At 37.9% G+C, this 12279-nt stretch overlaps 1 protein-coding gene across 1 annotated transcript in view; it reads right to left on the reverse strand.

Moving 5' to 3' along the window:
- Positions 1-12279, reverse strand: part of SMC6 (structural maintenance of chromosomes 6) — a 38116-nt gene that overhangs the window by 7532 nt on the left and 18305 nt on the right. The window contains exons 18-23 of the mRNA XM_063314806.1: positions 11555-11635; positions 10305-10475; positions 9321-9458; positions 8448-8593; positions 7215-7340; positions 2580-2685 (exon numbers count right to left, since the gene is read on the reverse strand). Of these exons, the coding sequence (XP_063170876.1) occupies positions 2580-2685; positions 7215-7340; positions 8448-8593; positions 9321-9458; positions 10305-10475; positions 11555-11635 (768 nt within the window). The remainder of the gene's footprint in view (positions 1-2579; positions 2686-7214; positions 7341-8447; positions 8594-9320; positions 9459-10304; positions 10476-11554; positions 11636-12279) is intronic.

A 12279-nucleotide genomic window follows, 5' to 3' on the forward strand; every position in this document is an offset into this window, starting at 1 on the left:
AATAAATTTGGTATGTAGGATTATTGTTCAAAAACCACTTGCTTCCATAATTTCCTTCTCAATTACTGGCTTGTTTTCTTTTTTAACCTCCTTTCTTTAAGTCTAGTTTTAATACATGCAAGATCTTACTTAAATTCCCGGGGCATTCTGCTAACTTTTACTTACATTATCTGCTAAACAACCAAGATAAATGTATTTCTTTGAAAGTAGCAAAATTTTGCTATGTTATGCGCAAGCTTTGCCCACAAATGGTTGTTAATAGTTATTGATACTAGGGGATAATTTTGTTTATTTTGTAGAATGTATTTTATTGGTCAATGACCGAAATAAAGTTTCTTTCTACAAGATCTTCTAGGGAAAAATGTAGGGCTACACGTTTATGATAGTGTCAGTAGAAAACAAAAAGGGAAGTGAACATCTACTCCCAGGAAAAATAGGAACTACTAAATAGATGGAAATCCAGCTCAAAAAGCCACCACCCCCAATCATTAGAACCTTGCAAACAACTAAGAACAGCTATAATTAATACATTGTTTTGACACAGCTAATTACATGCTCTTAAATTAAAAACTACATTTAAATTCAATAAGGTGTCCAGACCTAATTTCAAGGCATCTTAAAGTAAAAATCCTTTATGAAACAAATGCACATAGACCTAGTTAAACGATGCACAAAAAATAAATGATTCCACTCGTTCAAGGCCACTGAAATGAATGAGATGTTCATCACCACAATGCTTCATGAATTGCATCCAAAGCACGTAATACTACAAACAGAGGCAATCATACCAACCTCACACCCTGTATTTACAATTCAACTTAAATCATAATAAAATATCATGCTAAGAAAAAGCGACAAAAAAAGATTTATAGTTTTTCTGCAAAAATCCGTGCAGTCCATCTTTCAGAATTAAGAGGACATCTTGAGGTGATAAATGTCATAACAATTCCCCAATATGGAAATAACTTTTATTTCTTTAAAAAAAACAACATCATGAGCAATTTCAGCAACATTCAGCTAAGTGACGATCTGTACAACTTACAGAAAACGTACTATTACATTTTCAAAAATTGCTGGACTATGAACATTTGAATCCACCTTTTTTCCCATAAAGTTACCTCTAAAACGTTTAGCAAGCTAGAAGCAGAGTACTATATATTCATAAATGAGGGAAAGAAAAAGCATGCTTAACAATAATATTACACTTACATAGGTACCTGTATTGGACCTAAAACTTCTAAAATATCTTAATTTCTCTTGCAATAACAGGCAACAATGAAACTGATATATTAAAGCCATGAACCATTAAAAAAAGAAAAAAAGTGTTTAAAATTAAAAATGATATAAGCTGAATAAAATATTCAAGAATTACTTTATTATGCTACAAATGACTATGTATATGTACTGTACATAAAATATGCAAAAAGTAATATATACAATATACAAAACAAGGAATTTTACCATCCTAATTAATGTAGATAGAATTATACAGGTAATTTGCCAGGTATAAATGCACTTGTAAATGCACTTACTTATTTCATTATTGTAACCTAGTTTTCTTTTCAGAATAAAGATGGTTATGGATTAACTGGAAAGTAGAAAACAAGAATTGTGGGATGGAGAATAATCAAGTTTTTTTTTAATCCGTTCAATCGTGTCTGATTCTTGGAGACTGCCTGGACAAATCCCTGCAGTTTCCTTGGCAAGATTTTTCAGAAGTGGCTTGCCATTGACTTCTTCCAAGGGCTGAGAGAGAGTGACTGGCCCAAGGTCACCCAGCTGGCTTTGTGCCTAAGGTGGGACTTGAACTCATGGTCTCCCAGTTTCTAGCCTGATGCCTTAACCACTACACAAAACTGGCTCTCATTTAAGTATAAAGTGTATTTTAAAAAATTAAGTATAATATGTATTAAAAATGGTAATATGAGAAAATCTTCAGATTTATCAAAAGTTGCTTGATCATCTCTGACCACTGGATATTGTTCACATGACCTCAATTAATGACAAGAGTTACTGATCTAGAGACATAATCCAAGATGACTTTAATATTTTCATACATTAAGACACAAAAATGAAGTTTCATGAATTATTGAGCCAGCTCTTTTGTGGAAAAAAATAAAGGTTTCCTTGACTCAAGCCTGACTCCTAGTGACAGTTTTCAAAACAACAGTAACAGAAGTGGCTTATTTTTGCCTTCTTCCCTGCCAGCTCTAGCTTTTTTGGATAATCAAGTACTCTTAAATTATGGCAGTGACCTAGGGAGCATTTGTGCCTTTGGAAAGAGCTCTTAACACTTTCAGTTTACATCTTCTGTGCTCTGAGGTATTAAAAAAACACTGTTTCCATTTCTTGCAAGGGAATGTTTTTGTATGACATAGAAGACCATTTACATGAAGGTTATGTGGAATAGTGACACCACTCCTTTCCCATCCTATTCTAAGGTCAACCTTTGTTACATGTATATACCTGAACTGGCATGATCTAGGAAAAATCCTTTACTGAACAGTCAAGTCATATAAAACAATATATCCCACCCCCCAAAAAAAACAAAAGCAAAAAATAAAAGCAAACTGACTTACAGTAATTGAAAGCCTTTCATTCTTGTGGTCAAACTCTATTTTTCCAGAATACGACCGTTGATTTAGCAAAGAATTGAAGTAGCATTTGCATCGCACACTAAGAGACCTTCAAAACGAAAATATTTTTTAAAAATGAAGATATAAAAGAAACTGGAAATTTATTCAAAATGTATACATAATCATAGGCTGAAGGACCATTTCCAACATGATTTGAAATCACTGTTCAGTTCAATATATTAAATACAGGTGAAAAATCAATTGCTATACAGGTAGTCTTTGTTTAGTGATCACAATTGGGACTGGCAGATGTGTCATTAAGTGAACCAGTTGCTAGGTGGGAAATCATGTGACCACGACTGTGCTTTCCTTTTCCCCACTGCTCCACCCTTTGGAATGCTCATCCTGGCACTGGGATAATTAACAAGAAGGAAATTAATGTTTATATTTATATTCATTGGAGAGGAAGGGATTACAAGAGAGTAAGCAGGCACACAATGGAGAATACACATCAAAAGGAATGCGGTGGGACTGACAGCCCCAAGCAAGCTCAAGGCTGGGAGCCATGAACATGCTACGCAAACAGCCCTGTATATTCCCCACTGCATGCCTGCTTACTCTCTTATAATCCCTTCCTCCCCAATCTCTCTGCTCTGCAAGAGGGGAAAAAAGAAAAACAACAGGTCAGGCACAGGACAACATCTACTGACTGTAATGGCAATCAAGTGATTGAGGGATGCTGCAAAGGTCATAAATGCAGGCATCGGTCATAAAGTTATTTTCTCAGCACTGTCGTAACTTTGAACAGCTGCTGAACGAGGCAGTTGGTAAGCAAGATCTGTTGTTGTTTATTCATTCAGTCGCTTCCGACTCTTCGTGACTTCATGGACCAGCCCACACCAGAGCTTCCTGTCGGTCATCAACACACCCAGCTCCCCCAGGGACGAGTCCATCACCTCTAGAATATCATCTATCCATCTTGCCCTTGGTCGGCCCCTCTTCATTTTGCCTTCCACTCTCCCTAGCACCAGCATCTTCTCCAGGATGTCCTGTCTTCTCATTATGTGGCCAAAGTACTTCGGTTTTGCCTTTAATATCATTCCCTCAAGTGAGCAGTCTGGCATTATTTCCTGGAGGATGGACTGGTTTGATCTTCCTGCAGTCCAAGGCACTCTCAGAATTTTCCTCCAACACCACAGTTCAAAAGCATCTATCTTCCTTCGCTCAGCCTTCCTTATGGTCCAGCTCTCGCAGCTATATGTTACTGGGGGAACACCACTGCTTTAACTATGCGGACCTTTGTTGTCAGTGTGATGTCTCTGCTATTAATTATTTTATCGAGATTGGTCATTGCTCTTCTCCCAAGGATTAAACATCTTCTGATTTCCTGACTGCAGTCAGCATCTGCAGTAATCTTTGCACCTAGAAATACAAAGTCTTTCACTGCTTCTACATTTTCTCCCTCTATTTGCCAGTTATCAATCAAGCTGGTTGCCATAATCTTGGTTTTTTTGAGGTTTAGCTGCAAGCCAGCTTTTGCACTTTCTTCTTCCACCTTCATCATAAGGCTCCTCAGTTCCTCTTCGCTTTCAGCCATCAAAGTGGTATCATCTGCATATCTGAGATTGTTAACGTTTCTTCCAGCAATTTTAACTCCAGCCTTGGATTCCTCAAGCCCAGCATGTCGCATGTGTTCTGCATACAAGTTGAATAGGTAGGGTGAGAGTATACAGCCCTGTCGTACTCTTTTCCCAATCTTAAACCAGTCCGTTGTTCGGTGGTCTGTTCTTACTGTTGCTACTTGGTCGTTATACAGATTCTTCAGGAGGCAGACAAGATGACTTGGTATCCCCATACCACTAAGAACTTGCCACAATTTGTTCTGGTCCACACAGTCAAAGGCTTTAGAATAGTCAATAAAACAGAAATAGATGTTTTTCTGAAACTCCCTGGTTTTTTCCATTATCCAGCGGATATTGGCAATTTGGTCCCTAGATCCTCTGCCTTTTCTAAACCCAGCTTGTACATCTGGCAATTCTCACTCCATGAATTGCTGAAGTCTACCTTGCAGGATCTTGAGCATTACCTTACTGGCATGTGAAATGAGTGCCACTGTTCGATAGTTTGAACATTCTGTAGTGTTTCCCTTTTTTGGTATGGGGATATAAGTTGATTTTTTTCCAGTCTGATGGCCATTCTTGTGTTTTCCAAATTTGCTGGCATATAGCATGCATTACCTTGACAGCATCATCCTACAAGATTCTGAACAGTTCAGCTGGGATGCCATCGTCTCCTGCTGCCTTGTTATTAGCAATGCTTCTTAAGGCCCATTCAACCTCACTCTTCAGGATGTCTGGCTAACTCACTAACCACATTGTCAAAGCTATCCCCGACATTGTTATCCTTTCTATACAGGTCTTCCGTATATTCTTGCCACCTTTTCTTGATCTCTTCTTCTTCTGTTAGGTCCTTGCAATCTTTGTTTTTGATCATACCCATTTTTGCCTGGAATTTACCTCCGATGTTCCTAATTTTCTGGAAGAGGTCTCTTGTCCTTCCTATTCTATTGTCTTCTTCCACTTCCGCGCATTGCTTGATTAAAAATAATTCCTTATCTCTTCTGGCTAACCTCTGGAATTTTGCATTTAATTGGGCATATCTCCCCCTATCACTGTTGCCTTTTGCTTTCCTTCTTTCTTGGGCTACTTCTAGTGTCTCAGCAGACAGCCATTTTGCCTTCTTGGTTTTCTCTTTCTTTGGGATGTATTTTGTTGCCACCTCCTGAACAATGTTGCGAACTTCTGTCCAGAGTTCTTCCGGGACCCTATCTACTAAGTCCAGTCCCTTAAATCGATTCTTCACCTCCACTGCATATTCCTTAGGAATATTAGTGAGCTCATATCTAGCTGATCTGTGGGTCTTCCCTAATCTCTTTAGTCTGATCCTAAATTGTGCAATCAGAAGTTCGTGATCTGAACTACAGTCAGCTCCAGGTCTTGTTTTTACCAACTGTATAGATGTCCGCCACCTTTGGCTGCAAAGGATGTAGTCAATCTGATTTCGGTGTTGTCCATCTGGTGAAGTCCATGTATAAAGCCGTCTCTTAGGTTGTTGGAAGAGAGTGTTTGTTATGCAGAGTGAGTTGTCTTGGCAAAATTCTATCAGCCTATGTCCTGCTTCATTTTCTTCTCCCAGGCCATGCTTACCTGTAATTCCAGGTGTCATTTGACTGCCCACCTTAGCATTAAGCAAGATCTACCTGTATTTATTTCCAAAACAGCAAATTAACAAGCCAACATGTAAACAAGCAATTGGATAGAACCTACCATAAAATCCCAAGACTGCAGACTATACTGGGAATTTGAAAAATCACATCATAACATGAGGTAACATAACATAAGCAGTGGCCTGCTGGATCAGATCTTTGGCCTATCTAGCCCAGCAGTCTGTTCTCACAATGGCCAAACAACTGCACAAAGAAGCCTATTAGCAGATGGCCTTCAGAGGGAGTCATACTGCCATCAAGACACTGATCCCCATAACTTTCATGAATGATCCCTGTGACTTTCAGAAGATGACAGTGGCAAACGCCTTCCATGATGTTGCTAGGAAAACAATAGAAATGTTCATGTCACTAGGAGACATGCTTGACTCAAAGGAGATGTAACCTTTTTGCTTGGACATTCAGCCCCTTCATAGTCCAAGCACTCAGATCAGAAACTCTTGCACCATAGTTTCTATTTCATCTGGCATTTAGAACCCAAGGAGTCAAGTCTCTGAAGCAGCAAGTTAAGTTCTAAGCTACAGATGAAGGCAGAAGAAGCAACAAAGTCCCCTCCACAGGTAATGTGAAAGCAGGGGACGGAGATAGTGTACTCATCCCTGAAGGGGAGTTATCTAAATTAAGCAACAACCAGTTCCCAAGCAAGTAAGGGGACGGGAAGCTGAGAGCAGGAACTGGAATTGATGGGTTCCACAAGCTCTAAGATGGCGTTCCATAACAGGGGGTGAGGCGTCCGTCTTCCTCCCACTTGGATCCCTGGATGACGGTGGGTGGTGCTATGCCTTATGGCTAGATTCTGGGGCCTATGGAATGACACTACCAGGCAATCGGGGGGGTGGGGTGGGCTGCTGCTCCTTTATTCTTCTTAGCACATTGCCTGGCATGTCCTGCCAAAGGCAAAGTGGACAGAAGCCCCATCCTTGAAACAATAACCAGTTCTCCTGAACCAGACTGAACCAATTAAATAGCATACCTGCTGCTCAGCCTCCTGTACGTGGCTATAATAACTGAAAAGAGCTAATATTTCAAACAAAAACTCTACTTGAAAAGGTTTATATACTTCTATGGCCCTGAGGAATAAAAATTAAGTAACAGGACTATTTTATGAAGATAAATGTACTTGCCACAAACAGTGTCCTTTTACCTACTGACTTCAATCTCTTTTAACATGTATGTTCAATGGTTTAACTATGCAAAAATATAATTGTTGTTTTGTATCATCACATTGGTTCTTGTTAACATGAAACAGGTAAGTCACAAACATCTAAATAGGATTAAACTGCCACTGCCTCTTATAGATCCTTGTTTAAGTTACTAGATATTTTTAAGAGTATCACACACACACATAATACTACCTTCTAAACTTCCGATATCTTTTATATCTCTGAACCATCATATCATCCAATCGTTCTATGAATTTCTCCAAGTTTTTTCTTTTGCTTTCTGCACTCTGATATTTTTCTTTTGCTTCCTGAAGCTGCCTGCATATCAATTATAAAAAAGAAAAAGAAAGAAAAAGAAATATCTGTTAGCTTGGAACCAGTATCAAGTTAACTTAGGGTAGAAAGTTGTCTATAACCTGATGCAGCCACCTATGTTCTAAGGAAGTTTCTCTGGATGCCTGGAAGACTATCTTGAACTATTTGGAATGACATTCCAGGAATAGTTGGGAAGAGAAGGATTGCCCCAAACTGAACAATAGTGCTAGAATCTGGGGACCCCCAATGATAGTGATTTTCAGCAATGAAAAGCAAGTATTCCTTCACAGAACACAGTAACACAGTTAGAGACAGGCCCTACCTTGCATGATTTTAAAAAGAAGTTAAATAATTGAAGATAACTGTGTAACAATCATTCAGTTAAATGGGGTCTCATGTTCTGACGTTGTTTGTCCCCAAGCAATCGGAGAGAGTTGCTAACAGGATGACTTGGTTGTCCCAAAAATACAAGGCTAGCCGCTATTTGGGATGGGGTCTAGTCTAATCTAGGGAGGGTCTTCTATATTCAGTTGCAGAGGGAATTATTTATATCTGCACAGCATATTTCAGTTTTAACTCTGAAAACAGTTTACAACACATTTCAAAGCAATAAATTAAGATGCATTAGAACAAAAAAAAACAGATGTTACCTAGCACAAAGTCAGTAGGCAAAAAAGGCAAGAGAATTTCATGAAAGGAAGTGTAACCACTCAGACGGCATTGATTTATTCTCGTCAGGGGCCAGGACTCTGCCATGGCACATTAATATGCCTCCTTCTTTTATTTAATTCTACACTTCCAAATATTTATTTAAAACATTTGCATGCTCCCCCTAATTAGGTTCTACGAGTAGCATAGATGTCATATATCTTGGGAGATTGCTAAAATTTTATAAGATTTGGTATTGTGAAAATCATGCGAGATTTAATAAATACTAACGCATGAAATTTGGCAATTTCCCCAAGACATGCACACACATAAACACAATTTCCTCACATTTCACTAGCAACCACCGGACCACAGGCTGGGAATCACTGATGTAGGGTACAGGTGTCTCCTACACACTCACCCTCACATATAAAATTCACTTACATAAACACACACATTTACCTTATTATTTCTTCTCTATCTCCAGTACGTTCTCTTTCTGAACTTATTTTTTCTCTCAAGCGATTCATTTCTGTTTCAAGACTTTTATAAGTCCTATTTACTTCTATTCGCTCTGGATGGATCTTTGAAGCCTTTGCAATCATTTCCTAATAAATATGTTAAGATATGGTAAAATATAATTTTCACTAAATCAAAGAGGGCGAAGTCGAAGAGGGGAAAAGACATGCCAGATTGGGCAATCCTTGACTTATCAAATGGAAGAAAGTCCCTGGAGTTGCTGTGAGAAAAACTACAAAATTGTTTCAGAAACTGGCTTCAGCACCCTGATGAAAAATAACTAGTTAGATCAGTCCCTTACTCCTTAACAAACCCTTTTGTGGGGATGGGAAAGCAATAACTATAAACAAATAACATTCCATTTCAAAAAGCACAAAGCACTGCCAAGATTAGCTATGATCTTAAGAAAAACAGCATAAGAACATAAGCGGTACCCTGCTGGATTGGACCCCTGGCCAGTCTAGTCCAGCCGCCTGTTCTCACTGTGGCCAACCATCTGCATAAGGAAGCCCACCAGTTTCCCAGCAGAGGGCCTTCAGAGTGTTACACTGCCACCACAGCTAATAGCCATCTGTATGCCCAGATCTAGGGAAGGCCCTGCATACTTGATATTGGAAAATATTGGGAAGAGGAAGCACAGGTATTAAGAAAAAACAGGGACCATTAGGCTATGTTAATTAAAATCAATTCCACAGAAATACATAAGTAAGATACACATTAAAATAAGCAATAGGGAATGTTACCACCATTCCCATCATTTAGTAGGCAACTGTACTGCAAAGAAATTTTTTCAGTCATACTAAAGAAAATAAATACCTCTAATTCTCTCTCTTTTGTAGCTAGATTACACTTAAGTGTTTTTATGGATTCCAAATGGAGTTTTTCTTTTTCTTCATAATGTTTCAGATTGCTTTTACTTTTCTCTAGTTCATCATCCGCCTGAAGTAATCCATTCTATTAGCAGCAAATCAATGCAAAAGATGTTAATGTGCCCGTGACCTAAACTTAATAAAGTCATCATTGAATTCAGGTGTTTAACACAGAAAGTCCAATAAAACTGGGAATCATTTCTGTATTAGAAAATGAAACCAGTAATCTATACTACTATAACTAGTTGGCCTTCTATTCTGTATTCAGGACAATTGTGGATCACTGTATCTACTATTCTGATTAATTGTACCTACTACTTTGAATTTTCTGATGCCTAAAACATAGTAAGAATTAAAATCTTTCAAATGTTAATCCAAAGATGTAGATAAACGGTTGATTGTTTCACTCTTTCTATATATGGTCTTATTCATTCTGCCCACTGTATTTAATAGTAATAATAGCTAGACAACCCATGACCTGTTGGGACATCATTTCAGAGTATTTCCTTACCAGATTCCTCAATGCCTTCTACAGTGGTAGAGGCTTCTAAAGTACTGCCTTCATTGGAAAAGTTCTTAAAAATTCAGGGAGATATTCAGAGATGTACCTGCCTTGAAAATAGCCCACGTCATTCATACTGAATTGTGTAGCACAGTCAAACATCAGGAGTCGACCAAAGGAAATGTTTTATGACATTTTGTATTATGTCATAAAATGTTTCATGACAATTTTTATGTCAAAATGTTTTATAAAATTTGCAAATTTCAATTCCACGGGAGTCATGGGTCCTGGATTTTGGATGCATTTTGCAAGTTAGCCCATCTGAGGTACCTTGGTTCAAAAATCGTTGCTCTACAATTCACCATTTCGCCCAGTTAAAGGTTACAAACTACGACACAAGAGTTTTAGTAGTATATAGATAGAGACTACCTTGATTGTAGCTGCTTCTTCTTGTACTTGATTAATTTTGTCTTTAGTGGCTGCACATTTCTGTTCTTCCTCTTGTAAAATACATTTCAGTTCCTCCATTTTTGCCTTCTGCTTAACTATACGTTCCTTAACAGTTTCTATCTTCTGTTGGTTATCATGAATTTCTTCTTCCTGATGTAAAAAAAAATCCATTAAAAAAAACTAATTTGAATTACAAACGATAAAATTATGTTTCAGTCTGACAACCCAAGGAGAGCGAGGAGACCATACATAGTACCATATTGCAAGAATTTTTAACACTATTATCTTTATTAGAACACCAGCTTTTGTGGGGTCACTTTCCCTGGACTATTACAAGGCAAAAATCAGGTTTATCCCAATGTGTTGGAGACACTATCAGTTTTATCTATCAAGAAGATCTATTCTCCATCATATTTCAGATATTATTTCCACAAGGATGTGGTGATAATTACTGTTTTACCCAGAGTATGGGAAACATTCATTCACTGAGCACTGATTGACTGTAATATTGTTTCCCCAACTACTTTGGAAGAGAGATTTGTAAGTGTTCCATATGCAAAAATGTGTTTCTATATTTTTAGTGAAGAACTGTAAAATATACTGCATACTATTATTGAGTAGTTTTACAACAGAAACAACCAAATCCAATATATAGAGAGAGAGGGAGAGGGAGAGGCTCTCTTTAGAGTATTATATGGTGTTACTCATCATGGATACACAATTTTAGTTATTAATTACACTACAGGAAGTCCTTGCTTAGTGACTGCCTCAGAAGCAAACATTAGCAGTTACAAAGGTGCTGAAAAAGTAACTTTGTGACCAGTGCCCACATTTACAACCTTTGCAGTGTCTATCAGTCATGTGTTCACTGTTACAGTCAGTTAGTACGTACTGTCCTGTGTAAAATCATAAGCACAGTCATGGTGACATGATGTTTCACTTAGTGACTGCTTCGGTTAACTGAGTTGCTGGTCCCAACTGCGGTCACTAAATGAGGACTACCTGTAGTACAATATTTGTATTCCACGTTCTAAAGATTCATAAACAACTTCAGACATTCATTCACTTGTTTTTCCTCAGTTACTAAAGAAATAATGCAACTCAGCAAATAAAACCAGTTTCTCAGAAGTAACAGTGTCCTTCATTGTATGAATTACTGTCTGTCCTCAGTAGTTATATCTCTGTGAACCAGATAATATAAAGATAGGAAGTGTCCAAACAGTTCTTACTAATGTAAGGATGACCACTGATTGATGTTCTTCTACATTTTCAAGGTCAGTAATTTCTAAGTTCGTTTTTCTCATTTCTATCTGTAACAGAAATGAAAATAAATGTTAAAAATCCATTTTGGTTTCAAGAGACATTTAAGAATATTAAAAGTTTCTTATGATCTTAAGATGTGATTAATTCAACATTTTTTTCCAAGCTGCCTATCTTCAAGTTTCATCATCCACATACAGTATGTGCTGTTTACAATGCAGCACAATGGGATGGAAGTGCTTATTTTATGGAATATGGAATGGAAGTGCTTACCAGCCATAGCATCAAGTGCCCAAGAGGCTTAGTTATTCCACATCTCAATTAAATCTCAATTAAGTCTCAAATCTTGCAACCTTCAGGAAAATGTCCCCTGGAGCTATCTGAATCCATCTTCCTAGAGCAGAGCAACCTAATCTTGATGCTGTCCTTGAAAAGAACATGCTGCAACAGTCCAAATCCCAACAGGTAAGTGGTCTGTTAAGCAGAAGGGCATGATTCCCATATACAGTTAAAAGACTGAAGGTATGAGTTGCCTCATGGGTAGGTTCACAAATGTTCCAGGTAACGTGGGAATTAACACTGAGAGAATTCCTTTCAGAGAAGGAATGTTGGCTATGTTGATTGTTATCAACTGGCAACTAGCACCAAGCCTGATAAACACAAAGCCAGATATCAGTTAAGCCATGGGAAAGGT

Source organism: Candoia aspera, chromosome 1, assembly GCF_035149785.1.
Source record: "Candoia aspera isolate rCanAsp1 chromosome 1, rCanAsp1.hap2, whole genome shotgun sequence".
Classification (NCBI taxonomy): Eukaryota; Metazoa; Chordata; class Lepidosauria; order Squamata; family Boidae; genus Candoia; species Candoia aspera.